The 16,281-nt window shown below is 38.1% G+C and overlaps 2 protein-coding genes across 2 annotated transcripts; one reads left to right on the forward strand and one right to left on the reverse strand.

Annotated features, from left to right (window-relative positions):
* Positions 1–398: 398 nt before the first annotated feature.
* LOC107225626 lies at positions 399–3,631 on the reverse strand. The gene is made up of 2 exons (XM_015666152.2): positions 3,430–3,631; positions 399–3,331 (listed from the first exon to the last, which is right to left on the reverse strand). The coding sequence occupies exon 2, from the start codon at positions 3,178–3,180 to the stop codon at positions 1,720–1,722; it is 1,461 nt and encodes a 486-aa protein (XP_015521638.1). The 5' UTR covers positions 3,181–3,331; positions 3,430–3,631; the 3' UTR covers positions 399–1,719.
* Positions 3,632–9,841: 6,210 nt separating this feature from the next.
* Positions 9,842–16,183, forward strand: LOC107225681 (dual specificity protein phosphatase Mpk3). The gene is made up of 4 exons (XM_015666223.2): positions 9,842–12,009; positions 13,119–13,307; positions 13,794–14,036; positions 14,870–16,183. Exons 1-4 carry the CDS (start codon positions 11,619–11,621, stop codon positions 15,244–15,246), a joined length of 1,200 nt encoding a protein of 399 aa, XP_015521709.1. The 5' UTR covers positions 9,842–11,618; the 3' UTR covers positions 15,247–16,183.
* Positions 16,184–16,281: the final 98 nt, after the last annotated feature.

The raw sequence follows: 16,281 nt of genomic DNA on the forward strand, positions 1-16,281 counted from the left end.
TTGAATTATTGTGGAAATCATGTTCACCGTCATGATGATCTCAGGCGAGTAGAGATATGTTTCTCATTGTCAATACTATTTCGAAATAGATTGAACATTAAAAAAAAAAATTGCTGAGCTTACATAATGAGAAATCTGCCAAGTTTTTGGTTAATTGTTTCTCACAGATTAATTATCATTCAAACAATCGCGGAATTTTTTCAGTAATTTGAGTTCATTACAATTTCTTACATAGATCCTTTCTGAGATTTTCAAAATTCATCTGTGCCATACATTTCAAAAGCTTCGGTCGAAATTATATTCAAAATTCAACTCTAAACTTTGCTTTACTTTGCAGTTCAACCAATTAGAGCAAAACTTTAGAGAAATTCAACAATGATTAGAGTTAACTCAGTTTAAGCACGAGCTAAAATAGTGGGCCGTAGCAAAAAAAGGTCGGTTTCAAAATTCTTACGAAATAAACAGATTTATTTGTTTTGAAGTTTTATCCAAACCAAGTGAAATATAAATATTTACAGTACAAAGATAAACGTGGATAATATAATAAAATGTTGTTGGAGAGTTAGGCATCATCCTTGTGAAAAAATACTCTTCAGCACAAACTACGGTAGAACAAATGACCATAAATAGATACATGAATGCACATAGCTATACATCTACAATATACACGTACAATAGAAAAATAAATATAGATGTAGATAAGACACACATTACCAATCAATAAAAACACAAAAATGGATCGTACTTGTATAAATTATAAAGTATAAAGTTGCAAGTTGAGGAAGAACAGCCTTTAACTATTAATGTCAAATCCAATCAAACTAGGTTCTTCTCCAATTTTTTGTAAGGCAAAAAATAGATCAGAACACTCTTATTAGCTTTAGCATTCCATAGCGTAAAAATCAGTAACGATTCTATATGACTCAGACTTTTCTGCACGAAGGTTGCCAAATATGCTTTTTTAAGTATGATTAGGTATCAACAAAAATAAAATTGTAACAGAAATTTTCTTTACTATTAAAGTTATTTTTTATCAAAAAATTTGTCGGTAACAACAAACTTTCAATTATCGATCCAAAACATTTTAATTGAAGAATTACACAATTTAGTAATATACTTTGTATCGGAAGATTTTGCTGAAGATTAAAAAGAAAAAACTTTTTTTGCTTTCATAAAATTAACCTATGTGAGGAAACTTCAGAATTATCATTACTTTACAAATTTTTTAACAGAATACATGACATAAGTATAACATTTTTTTTCAGTCTTATCCAATACAACTTTTTTCAAGATCAGTAATTTGAAATTTCCATCTAATTTCTATACCTCATGTGGAAAGCATTAGGCTCTAACAGATTAATTAAAGACTCTGAGCAAAAGTAACCAAAAATGCACGCAATCAATAGCTTGTAGTTCAGGAATGCATTTTACATATAATTCAAAATACATCGAATTGAGGAAGAATCTTTGGTTGTATTTGAGATTTTTAACTTAGTAGTTCCTGAAGAATATATGTGAGATGAAGTTATATGTCAGTAGTAAGGAATGTACTTAGGTATACTCGTAATGAATAGACAAACTAGATATACTAGTGATGACTCACAGGTTTTCTAGTGAATAACGTAACAGCCATTTGATACAAGCATGATATGAAAAATTTACTTGTATGTACATCTTCTTTTTCTGCTTTCAAATATCAACATCAGTGTTTCTCTTCCTTCACTTTACAGTTGCATGTTTCTCAAGGAATAAGTGTTGCAACAGCCACTTGTCGGCAGCTCCCGTAAACCACATAGATTGATTTAATTCGTGGATACTGCCCAGGTTGTAGACTTCATTACGTGTATGAATCCAGGATTCAGGAACTTCTTTGTAACTGTTATAATCATAGCAGGACCAACAGTGTTGATTATCGATTGGCTCCTTTGGCATTCGATACGCAGTAACAGCACCACCTGTTGCGAAGTTATCGGTGACCTTCATTGTCGAAAACACGGATATTTTTCCTTCACAGTACAATGCGTACCTATCAAAGGGCTTATCAACATCAACTTTTTTTATCCAAAGTCCCTGAACTATGGATCCTGTCGTCGACATACTGTTAACCGACCCAAACCTTGTGCTATCACCACAAAAGTTATTCACTGGGATATTTTCGGGGAATTGCTGGGAGGATAATTCTTTTGAAGTGCTCGCAGGTAAATCTGCAAGTGCAAATTCGAATGATACAGGTTTGCTAGTAGAGGTTTCTTTAGTCGCAATAACGGTACTTGAGGATGATTCCTCCAGTTTGACTTTCTTGATCACTTCGTCTGTGCTAGATGTAGTGGATATTGCAGATGTTCCAAATTGGAACGTAAGTGGCGAAGTGAGACGACTCGCAACAGTTTTGTGTGACCAAAAGTATTCACTGATCGTTCTTAGCAATTTACAGCTGTTGAGGAAGAATATTGACATATCGTCTTCTGAGTGATCATTCGGTATCCCTAAAGTTTTCAATAATCTCACCTGACCATCTGTCAAACTCTGGGCTGGAAACCAACCCAAAAGATTAATTGTTGGCATAGGAACCTGATTTGTTTTAACCTCGTGATCAGGACGTAGATGTTGGGGTAAATCCCAAATGGGATCGCCAGGAGAATTAGTATGCTTCAGATCTGCTAAAATGCGCAGAGCTGCAACCCCGGGGGCAGGAAATGCTTCATACAGAAAATGTGTCTTGTCGGTTATTTTTCCAAAGGCACCGGTAGTCAAATCAAATTTTTGACTAGTGATAGCCGAAGGCAGTTGAAATCGCATTTCACCCAAGTAGGGATGGCGAAAATTTCCAATACCTTTCAAGTATATTTCAAGCGGCCTGGGAATCATCATTAAATGTTCTTCGAAGTAAGAAAGCTTATCTAGAAATGGTGATGATCTGACCACACTGAGAGGCAAAAGCTGTCGTAGTCTTTGCCACAGTAACATAATGGCGTAATATTGAAATGCTGACTCAGGAACTTCGTCTTTGAACCTCGAATCTTCAGCACATAATAGCTCGTACAAGTGAAAGCATAGAGAAATGTAGCTGTCTGTAGTGACTGTGAAATGTTGCGCAAGCACGTTGCCTGTGAGAGACAGGTTGTTACCCGGAATTACAAAATATGAATCAAGAGGATCCGTCAATGGTTTGCCCTCCATAGTTGTATCTTTAGCAGTATCCGTTTTGCTTAATCTCAGTATATCCAGGTGGAATTAAATTTCCTTATCAGCTGCCAGGAGCTTTCAATTACCTGTGTTTCTGCAAAAATCTTCACCTTTTTCGATTCGATTTACACGTGATCGAGAAAATCTGGAATACAAGAAGTGATTTAAAAATAGCCGTTAATACTCACAAACTTTCTTGACTTGACTTAAATCCAACCCAAATCCCAATCCAGCCTAATATACCTTCTTCTGGTTGTACTTCGTTTCACGTGTCTATATATTATACTAGTCCGTAGACTCGTTTGTTTTCATACAGCTTTTAATTTGTAATATTCACTGATCAATTCAAATTTTGCGTTAAAACGTTCGATCTCAGCAGAGTCGTCGGTATTCCTCTGCTTCGGATTATATCAAGAGGCACATACTTTTGTTTTCGCAATGTAATCGAAATACCGAACGTCACGAAAAAAAAAAACAGCGCCAGCTTATGATAATCCCGGAAATCGTGTGTTGCGGTGTCTCAACCGAAAATTATGAATCCACCAATCATGTCACAATTTGAATAGATATTCAGATTCATGATTATCAGCAAATTGATTACCGCGCGTTTTGCGAACTGGCAAACCTTAGGAATAGCAATTTCGTAAAGGTAAGAATTGCTCTGCATACGTGATAGTTTAGCAGTTAGATTTAGTAGAACAGGTCACCCCAATCCACACATGAAAATCATTCTCTCGAATTAAAGTGTTTGTTTTCATGCATTTCCCTTGCTGATATTCTTAATTTCTCTACTCAAATGTAACAAGTAAAATTCTTGTATTCGAGATAGTATAATTTAAATATTTGTTTTTTTGATTCGAAAACTTTCATAGGAAGAATAAAAAAATTGATGGTGATCGGTTACTCACCTCGTTCATTGCCGATACATTATTAATTAAATTTTTATTCATCATTCATACGCAATCTTCACCCAACTGATTTGTTGTTACCGTCAAAGAAAATCTTTTTGTTTACTGTGATACACCTGTAGCGTCGGTAAAGAAGTTTTGCAACACAGGTCGGTAAGAACTGTTTTCGGAGTTCGGATGTTTTTCGAGTTATAAATAATTTTTTATATTCCTCTACATCTATAGGAATGAAACCTGACCAAACAATTTGTTGGTTGATTTTTCAGAAATTTACTGTACGAAGCACATGTACAAGTGTATTTGTGTTCACCTGACTGTACGTTGCCATCAGATGGTAACACGAACGTGTGTATGGTAAAAAAAATAACGAATCGCTATAGGAACGTGGTAAATTTGATATCAAATATACTGTAATTTGAGGAGAAATAAAATATCAGATCAATGCATGATCTCAATGCACATTAAAGGCCGATTATACTAACTCTGAAATCGATGGTAATGATTACCAGGTATTACCGCGACTTTACAAAACACGTAAAAGGATTTACTTCCATCGTCGACTGAAGATACGGATTCTTTGAATTCTGATTATAATTTATAAAATGACGGCTTGCTGACTGGTTTCCTCCAGAAGGTAGGTAGTTTCATAAGCCCTCATAATATCATAAATTCCGACTGTGCAGCGAAGTCGTCTTGCAAAAACTCTATCGATTCAACCTTATTACGTGCCTACCCACGTGAAAAGGGAAATGTTGGCAATAATCTGGCAGTAAAAATATCATCTGGTTGTTGAGTTAATACGTTATTTAGAATGCGCACTGCAGTGCTGCAGCGCGGCGTCTCAAGTGTGCATAACGTGAAGATTTTTCGAGACAAGTATCGCATAAATTAGATGCCACGGTTGTCGGAATGAACAGACGATTCCATTCACGTCGGGAGTAGTTTCTTCTGCGCTCGTACAGATATTACGTAGGCTATAACAAAAATGTTGTAATTTGTCGGTTGTACGGCTGCAGCTTTTATAGGCATGCACGTACATACGCATAGCCGTATGTAATATTCGCAGCATGCTAAAATGCAAATGAAAAATTTCGTCCATCCACGTTACGTCTACCTTACACCTATAATTACGCAATTACGCATGTGGATCAAAGCGTTTAATCTTTTTAGAAAAAATGAGCCGTTGGTATTGTTAAGTATATATAGATCAAGTTCTGAGGTTGCAGCAACAGCAGCGAACGGAACCGCTTGTCGTAAAAATGTTAAAATCGTAAAATCGTTTGAAAAAATATCCTAGCTCCAAATTTAATTTTATAACTTGAACCGGCACAGTATACGGCTCTCGTATGTAGGTTCGCCGTGTCCCGTGTTAACTTTGAACGCGTCAGCATCAATCTAAGGGTCTGTACACACACACGCGGTACATATAATATACTTGTAAGTACTCTTTATGTATGTACAACCGTCGCGAGTTGCATCAATTTTTACGAGCTGGACGCGTAAGGGTCAATTCTTGACCCTATTAAAACGCATCCAAGAATTAGACGTGCGCCCGCGTCTCTGGGTGTCCTCTGTGCTTATAGTCGTGCAGTTCTTACACGACACGGGTCTCGCATACGCCCCCCCCCCCCCCCCCCGCGCCTCTCCGCCCGCCATCGGGACCGGCCAGCGTAAAGATACGCGTGCGAAATAAAAACGCGGCTACGATAAGGCACAGAATCCGGCGTGAGCGCGCATGATTCCCCGTCGTTCGACCCTCCTCTGCCTCTCTGCCCCCGCCTTTCCTTTCGCTGGTTCATTGATTACTTTACTTTAATAGCGCCTACCCCCGCCCACCAACTACTACCACGTAGTATATGGCCGGAATATTCGGCGTTGATTGCATGTTTATACCGTGCATAGACTGTACACTGTACACATCCTGTGTCGCGAGAATCGAAAAAGAGACGGGCCCGTCGAGGTTCTTGAAGGGGAAGCTGCGACTATACCTATAACGTATTATACACTGTATACGGTGTGCTGTGCACGCACCTTAGCGGGCAGAGTTGTAGCGACTCTGTACGTGTTTCGTGTGTACCTACGTGCATGCGTACTTCTCTGAACCCGAGTGCATATCTATACATACTACAGGTTTATGATGAATGCAGGGTTTGTAGAGATGCCCCGGGTGCTCACGGGTCTGTTAAAACTCACGCACACGCTTCGTAGCGACGGGTTCGTTCGAGAATGCGACTGCATGAACAAATTTTTCACCCGTAGGTTGCGTGGAACAGAGAAAGAATTTGGGCACGCCGCGGCGGCCGGTTTTTAGAACCATTCAGTGCCTCGCTGTAATGGGTGCAGTCTGTTCTAGCCCGAGATATCGGGTCATTGTTTGGCTAACTTCTGACAGGATATACATGATATTATTATGAAAGAGCTTTAAGCATACGCACGGCACGAGCAATCATTGACTATTAATGAATCTTGCTGCAGCATTAAGGTTGTACGTAGTAGTTTCGGTGAATTCGACCGATACCGATGTACGACGTTTTGTAAAATATAAAACCTGTCCGGAAGAGACAATAGATTTGTCTCATTCCCAACAAACCGACGCAGTATATGGTTACGTACGTGTGGGTTGTTCAAAGACATTTCTCGATTCTTGTGTGACCATAAGAGAATTAGAAACGGTGGGTGTGCACGACGTACCTACGTATGTACACGACGTATGTTAACCGAATAATTAATGCGGCGGATGACCGCAGAGGCGTATATGTATAATAAGAATTATTCGAGGGTGCGGGAGGTACGCACGATAGAGAAGGAAGGCGAATAATTGACTGTCGTTTTTCTTTTTCTTTCAAATTTATTTTTAAGCACGTTATTCGCTGATCGCAATAACACGTCCGTTCTCCGATTATGTGCAGCGGCACAGCTTCGACGGCGTCGACGCGGTTCTACTGAAAGCAAAGAAAGCTGCCGGATGCAGGAGAGGCGAGGGACGCCATTATCTTATCTCGAACCATTTCCTGTCAACCTGGGTCTTTCGTGGCAATCACACACACGGCCTACAACTCCGCTCGCTACGTCCGCACGTCTGCATTGAAGCACGCCTCGTGTATACCCTGCACAACCCGTCACTATGGCGCACCGTTTCCGGTTCACGTATTGCCGCGCGTATATCACGCATGTATGATGTATCTATGCACCGCATACATGCGTCATTTTACGTAGACCGCGCGGTATGTCGCAAAGAGCGAAGAGGCACTCTTTCGGTACCACGACGACGTGCGTTAACAATGAAACGTCCTTCATGGGTTACGACTCTCCGTATGTAATTATGTCGACTCGAACCTTACTTAGCCGTATACTCGGTTTTATAAATTCCCAAGAAAGTTCAAGCCTTGGGCAATCGTCGGTCTTACAATGCACGTATGGATGTAACGTGGCTTCCGCCATTCGTGTGGGTATAATAAACTTTCGAAAGAATATAATGGACCGAGTTAGAAAAATATTATTTTCACCCGTGGAATTTCATTCAGGTTCAGTATGTATCGAGGTGGGTCGGATTCCAGACAAATATCAGTTTTTACGGCGAGGATTTAATTAAATTTCACTTCAATGAATTTTCTCAATTTTTCGAACATGTATATATTATGTATAATATTTTAAGGTGTGACTATGAGTTCATGATGTATTTTTTAACTTATTTTATACAAAATGAGTCTTACACTCAAGTAATCATGATTTGAATAACATTCGAAATGATTCCTTAATCTCTGAAATCAGTAATATTGAAATAAAATTACGCACTAGTAATCATTGGTAGTCGTGAGAAATCATTTAGGATTACCGTAAAGTCTTTTTTGATCTTACGAAATCATATGAAATATTATAAATCACTCTATGAAATGTAAGTAATCATGAAACATTGCAATCGTGGTGTCACTTCTTTCTCATTGTCAGTAAAACAACCCTTCTTAACACAGAAGAGTGTATCGAAATATAATAAAAACATGGAACAGATCACAGACCACGCCCACAAACATTCCGCATTTACATGTAATTTTGTGTCACTTCAATTCGTGTTATAACGTATTGCAATCTTCGCGAGAAAAGATGGAAACTCCGTCGGTAAATTCATTGACTAAGCAGCGATGAGGCATTACATTTTCCAAGCAACGATTGCTAATACCACAAGCGTCAACGTCACAAGGTCATCGTCTTCGGTCAAGGATCGAACTGCGATCACGCAACACAGCCTTTGAATATCTGGAAAATCGCATAACTTTGTACCGTGATCGGATGTAAGTCTAATCGTGCCATAACTGAACACGACTAATTGCTTACTAGAAAAAAAATTTAAAAAAAATAAAAAAAACCAATGGCTTATATTCATATCCGATTCTAATACCCATAACACATTCTATGTATAATATTCCGGAACCACTGTGCAGAACATGTAACCGTATATTTGACTACGAAAAACATAATATTTGCAAACCGGAATTGTTAACGATGCGTATGACATAATACTTATACATATATATATATATATATATAAAGATATATATATATATATATATATATATATATATATATATATATATATGTGTGTGTGTGTGTGTGTATATATCCTTATATATATATATATATATACATACGTAAGAAGACACGAGAGTTCGATAAATGATCCATCACGATGTCTGATGTATACACAGCTGTTATCGCAGACTGCAGTGAAGATTAGATACACGTAAAGTGTCACAGCTATTTCATTCAACCAGACATCGGTTACGTGTACGCGAAATCGTAGAAGAAAAAAAAAAAAAAAAATTTTTTTAAAATTTCGCTGCCAATGGCATACCTAAGCGTATAACACGGGGATGGATATAATTAAACGTATATTAAATTTTAACGACATTTAAATGAAAGGAATGTCAACCCACGCCGCAGCCCTGGGTGAGTGTCTGATCTAGCTCTAGCTGTGTACACACGGGATAACCCTATATATACATAGACGTAGTATGTATTACATGAATATAGGTATGGTAACCGGACTCCTCTATCTACATATGCATACCTATACATGTATATGTATATACACATGTACCTATATCTCAGGGGTAGTCGAGCCATTTTCACCCGATATAGGTATACAGAAGCCAAGGGGGGGGCACGTCGATGTAGTACGGTATGGTATACCTATACATGGTATGCCGGTTATGTACACATGGCGAAATGTATGGGCGCCGATGCCTGTACGACCTACGCGCGTATTGAGTTTGCTCGAAGGCGAACGTGTCTCTCTCCTGCCTCCGTATCGCAATAATACGGTGGCACGCACCCACGCCGTAAAGGAGCGCATAGTGCGGCAGGGGAGTCGTGGCAGCCCCCATCCGTCCTCCACCTCCCACCACCCCCCCCAACGCTCCATCGCAACCGTCGAGCGACGACGATCCGTGTTCCCCTCCCGCGGCGGAACTGTCGCGATGGTCCAACTCCGGACACCCGCGCATCCCGCCGAACTCCGATCTACCCACGCCTAGTTAATGAAAACATCTTTTGTCAATGAACTGACGTCAGTCTTGGCCGTGATTGGACCAGAGTCGAAGTCACGTGATCGCGGTCCAATCGTGGGAGGGCTGGTCTCGCTGTGCTCGTAAAACTGATCGCCATTCGCCCATTCTCGACAGAGGGACGCTCGGAGCAAGGTGTGGCCAGTGGAACACAGTGTTGGGAAAAGTATAAAAGAAACGAGGACTTGATAGAAGAGAGACAGTGAGAAAGAGAGAGAGAGGGAGAGAGAGAGAGAGAGTGAGTGAGCGAGCGAGTGAGTGAGTGAGTGAGAGAGAGAGAGAGAGAGAGAGAGAGAAAACAGAACAGTGTAGAACTGGATGTGATGTAGAAGAAGAGAGGAAGAAACGAAGGAATCGGGGGGATAAAAAAAAAAAGTAAAGAAAACTCATCCAAATTGAGTGAAAAATTGTTTGGTAGTCGGTTCAGCGATGTTGGAAGGTTTCGTGAGGTGAAACCACGAGTGTATTAAGTTAAAACGTTGATGATTCACGTTAAATAATTGTTGATCAATTAATTAATTGAAGCATAGTTGGGTTGCCCTGGCGTAACTCATTTAGTCGGTCAGTCAATCAGTCAGTCAGGTCAGTCAGTTCATCGTCAGCCAGCCACTACTTTACTCGCACACCGTCTGCCGCAGCATCAGTTTGTTTGATACCTGTACACCTACCAACATACCTGGAATAGTGATTGTACCCGTGTATACGAGTTTGTGAAGTAAGACGAATGAAGATTTAAAATAGTAAAAGAGAAGAATAAGAAGGAGAATAAAGAAGAGTAAAAAAAAAAAAAGAGCCGCGTCTAAGGATATGTCCCCTTATTGTTTATTCGCAAACTACGCTACTGCAAATCGATAAATATCATTACGATAATCAAAAGATTTTTGACATGCATTTCCCAAGTGACTACTGTAAACATTCCAAACTTAACTTATATTTTTAATAGACGAATTCTGAATTGTTTGAAAATCAATAATTCGAGAAGAGGAGGGAAGAAGTTATGCCGAAAGTGAGGCCAATATGCTCCTTGTACATACTTCATCGAATTCACCCGTCGTATAAAATTTACGAACTGGGTATGATTGAGATGTGTTTTCAAATCGGTTGATCAATCTTCGCTTACACTTTACAAGTACTACTTCCGTAAAACAAATGTTGAAAAAAAGTGCCATTTTTTCGATACTATAATATTTTGTAATAAGTAATCAATTATCCATACCTGACGTAATTTCATATGCAATATTATTAATAAGTAAAAAAATGTTCTAATTTATAAACCATTTTCTAATAATAATAATAAGTAATACTATCATCGTATTCAATCACACGAAGATGTACGAGATGTAACAAAATTATTATTTTTTACTTAACTTTACGTTCATAAATATATACATACATATTTTATCTATTACATTAAAAAAAAAATAATAATAATACTAAAAAATCGAGATTATAAATTATAATTGATAATACAACTTCGTCAAGATTTTAATAATTCCAATATATTTATAAATTATAATTATATATTCTTAATAAGTGCCATACTAAAGTTTTAAAAATATTTTAAAAAGTATCCAAAAATATACGCGTATGCGTATTTGTTGTTGAAACGAAGTCGAAAGAAGTAAATAATACAAATCCACATACATGTTCTCTGTTATTGGAAAACGAGAAGCTGAAAAATTTTAAACTAAAAAGTAAAAGTGAGAGAAAATCAAGGCAGCAGCAGCAGCAGCATTGTCATCATCACCATTCCAAAATCGTTAATTTGGACCAAATTGTAATTTCTTCGACAAGAAGGCAGTTTTATTTTAAATTCTCTAGCAATACCAACTTTCCAATAATTCGCATTCTCTAACGAATAATAAGAGATCGACGAGTGGAGAAGCAATCGCTTGAGAAAAAAATAAAGGAAAAGAAAAAATAACAAAAGTAACGACAGAAAAAGTGCAACGGTGTCCTCAGAATGCCGGGCGGAACAACGGAAGAGGGTCTGGTGAGCACGGAATGGCTTTTTAGCGAACTTCGTTCGCTAGGGGGGCCGAGTCGGCTACTTGTTTTGGACTGCAGAGCTCACTCAGAATTTGCCGAGGCGCATATAAGGGGCTCCGTGCCACTGGCGATTCCTAGCATCATGCTGCGTCGCTTGGCTGCAGGTAAGGTGGATCTCTTGGCGACGATCAGGTGCCTCGATCTAAGGGCCAGAGTAGAAGTATTTTTGTACGGGGACAAGGAGAGCCGTGGGACCTTCATACTGATTGGAGATTCCACCGAGCCTGCTGGTCACCAGGGCGAGACGATCCAAGTTCTGACTCGGAGGCTTCGAAACAGCGGCGGCAGAGTAGCTAGTTTAATTGGTAAGCACGATAAGTGACGAGGAAAAATACTGCCTGCTTGTTCGCTTGCCTGCGGCGCCTTTCCTTCACAATTCTGACTAGAAAAGATAAATTATCTGACGGTTGCTGATAAAAGATGCTCTATTTTAACAAAGAAACAAACAAACCAAGTAACAATCAGATCTATATTGCAGACAGGTATTGGAACGTGCACCTGTAATATATTAAACATAGCACAGGGTGTTCTAGGGATAAATAATAACTACTTGTAACAATTTTTGAAATATGTTTTTTTTTTTTTACAACGCAGACGTAGGAGAGAAAAACACCGCTTGTCATGGTTTTTGGATTATATTAATCAACTTAGAGCAACATTGAAAATTGAAATTTCATTACATTTGGTATAAATTTTTATTCGCTATTTTCAATTTTTTTTAATTTCATTAAAATTTGAGAATATTAAAATATTTTCTTTCATCTAACTATTTTTTTCCAAAGAGAACAAGTGAAATTCACTTTATGAATATTGTGGGCAGCGAATGGAAAGATATTTCTTATAGCTTGCGGTTTGTAAATTTCCTAGTAAGTTAAAGCCAGTAAGAGTAGATGAGATGGCAACTGAAATGGAAGTGAGACAGAGATAGAGGGTGAGAGAGAGGGAGTTCTGAATGAAATATTGATTTGTGTGCGGCTGGTACTATACAGGCCATCACTACATTTCTTGCCCTAGAACCAACTGCTTGACCCACATCTCTACACAATCATTTAATCACTGATAATATTGCATACTACGATACTGTTGTTCGTCAATTGAAAATTTATGCCAATACAATACCTGGCGATAACGGAATACGTTCTTCAACTATTATTTATATTTTATTGAACCAATATTTTCTCTTATCTAAAATGCGTTAAAAATACTCGTTTTAATCAATTGTTAATCAGTGACTCATTAGATCTTTTGTAATTTTATTAACAACCGCATCAATGCTGGATGAATACTATCCAGAATGCGAAGGAGGATCTGTTGAAAAACATAAAGATTCCTCTCAATTTACCAGTTTTAATTACTCTTTCGTTTTGTTGAATTTGGCAACTTTTTATACCATTCTTTTTGTTATTTATTCCAGGTGGTTTCGGAGCGTTCAGAGACAGATACCCTGAATGGTGCGAAGGGGGTCAGGCAAATGCCGAAGGACTAACTGGGCAAGATCCAAACGAGGGAGAACTTATGGGCCTTAGATCCCTTCGCATTTCAACCCCACCCACAACGAGAGCCTATTCCGATTCTGATAGCGACAGTACCTGTGACTCTGTCGGTGAGCATACAAAATAAAATCCCACCCTAACAAATTTTATTTCCAAGTATTAAACATATTAAATTTTACCAAGCGTTATTTTAGATTATTAATACGAGCACTCGAAAGAATCAGTGTGCCTCTTAAACTTTGGTTGATATCTATTCGTGTTACAGTTATTATTCCAGCTAAGTATTAAATTCCTGGTAGAAATAAAACTCTGAATAATAAGAATAATTTGAACTCTGAAATCAGATATATTTCAGACCAGCAGTTTCTTTGATTATAAACTCACTCTAAACAGGTCGATACCACGATGTGTAACTATCTTCATATTTATTTGTTGATTGTTTAGTAGATATCGCAGTACTTGACAGGTTGAGGAGATCTGTTGAGCTTACTCTTGAGAAGTTGTTTTATGAAGTGTCTTATCATGTGTATAATTAATAAGTATCAAGTTGAACACACAAGATTGCAAACTTACAAAGTGTTTTATTCTCTATGTAGGGCCAGAGGAAGACAAAGACTTTCCAGTGGAAATACTACCGCACTTATATTTAGGAAATGCAGCCAACAGCGAAGACAGAGATGCCCTAGCTCGCCACAGGATACAATATATCCTGAACGTTACACCTGATTTACCAAATGTGTTTGAAGATGCTGGCTCTATCAAATACATGCAGATACCTATCAGCGATCACTGGAGTCAAAACTTGGCCAGCTTTTTTCCTCAGGCAATTCAGTTCATCGGTAAATCATTTTTACTTCGATCATTGGATATTTATAAACGTGTTTTCTATTTCGTATTTGAAAATTATGGGCTGTCTAAAAAAGTTGCATAACGGTAAAAAAGACAGAACTGACTCCAATTTGTTTACCAGTGTGTTTAATTGGATGTACTGTGTATTTTTTGAAGAGATCAAATTACTAAAGTCGCTCACAAACAATGCCAAAATTGTTGCAAACGGAAAACGTACGTAAACCCGCAAATATTATTATTATTAAATAATAATATTTGCGGGTTTACGTACGTTTTCCGTTGGCCGCGGTATACGGGTTTTAATTTTCAGCTCAATTTCTAAGATTTAAGCATTTCTTAAACAGGATTTCCTGTTTAAGAAAGTCGCGGTGGTTAAATTGGGATTCTTATAAATAGAAACTTTCCCACGTGGCGGGCGAACTTACTCTAGACAATTAAACAACGGATATCCGGTTATGCTACAGCACCGTTTGAGAATGAGAGCCCCGTTGTATTTTTATGAAGTATTCAAATTCTATTCTAAATATTTTCATTGTTTACAGTACGAAATTCGCGTTGCGTAATGAAATACGTGCTCCGCAGGCAGCCGCAAAATCCTTCAAACAGTTTCCTGGAGAAATTCCCGCAACTAATTAATATGCTTCATTAAAACGCGTCGATATTACAAACATTTCATAACTTCCTGTCGAATACAATTATAATGTGTAATCGACGAAATATTGGTCACAAGTTTGCTTTACGAACGCTTTACGTTGCCACCTCGTTTATAAGCCTCGATAACTCTCGTGATAATGATTTCTGATTTTTTTCCGTTTCTTTCCAGAGGAAGCAAGAAGTTCGGATAAAGGTGTACTGGTCCACTGTTTAGCCGGAGTATCACGTTCCGTAACAATAACGGTTGCCTACCTTATGCACAAGTGCAGCCTTAGCCTGAATGACGCTTTTAATTTAGTACGAAGCCGGAAGTCAAACGTAGCTCCGAATTTTCACTTCATGGAACAGTTGCACAGCTTTGAAATAGAGCTCAGGAATCGGGGGGATAGAAGTAAAGGCAACGACAGAAGGTGCATCGGCGCCTGCCGACCTGGAGGTCCTTGCAATTGTCCCGTACCTAGCTTTTTAAGTCCTATCGATCTAGGTCTTAGTCCTGATTCAGGTATTGAGTTTGATAGATGGGCGGCTAGTACGCCGGCAGAATGAGACGGGGCTGGGGGGACCCAATACAAATTCTAGGTCCCTCCCAGCTATTCATTCTGCCCAGCTCAGCCCAACGCGGCCACGTAATTGCTACGGGTATACGGAAAAAAGAACGAGGATAGTTTTATTATTTATTCAAAGAATATTTTATCCGAGAAGTTTGAAAGGGTCTTTAACAGTTGAAGATACTTTGATACGCTTCGTTTTAAATTTTTTTCATTTATCCGATAAAAACCAGAAGGAAAAAAATACCTTTATTCCGGAACGCCGTTTGGGTTGAAATTTGAAATTTAAATTTGATATTTCTTTTCTGTTCTTCCGCAATACGTGACTTGTAAACTTCGCGAAGCCTCGGTTACTTTATGATGATACATTGAACGAGTAAAGAAATCCTCGGGTAAAATCTTTATTCGGTATTCTTTTTTGGAGAGCATTCCCTACCCCTTTTCGTGCATAATTTGTCTCAATTTTACATTACGTGTACGGTGATATGCATGAAACAGAAAATTGGTTCAAACTGCTCTAGTGGTTTGCTAGTGTTAGATGAAAATAAAAAAAAAGATAAATCGAATAGTCAGATCAGTACGCATGTTGTTAAAAAGTTGTAACGGCTGCGTTAAAAACTGCTTTTTCTGGTTGTTGAAATATGCATTCGGTGGCCCAATGTACTTGGGATAATGATAATATACTAGTGAAAGAAAGTAAATAACTAATTAATTAATTAATTAAGCAAATGAATGAATAATGAATATCGCAGTCTGAATCATCTGCACATTTTTGATTGATTGTTCGAACTTCAGAGCAGCAACATCACTTTTCTGCAATATCGTCCTACAGATCTCAAGAATATATTAAAAAATTATTTTTTTAAAAAAAACCAAAAAAAAAAAAAAAACAAAGAAAAAAGCCAACACATTCACATTCCCGTCGCGAGCCTAAATCTACATGGCTGAAACAAACTATCTCAATATATAGTATGTATTTTTCATCGAACATAATTGAAATTAATATGAATATATACAGTGAATGTTATTTTTC

This window comes from Neodiprion lecontei, chromosome 4 (genome assembly GCF_021901455.1).
Source record: "Neodiprion lecontei isolate iyNeoLeco1 chromosome 4, iyNeoLeco1.1, whole genome shotgun sequence".
NCBI lineage: Eukaryota > Metazoa > Arthropoda > Insecta > Hymenoptera > Diprionidae > Neodiprion > Neodiprion lecontei.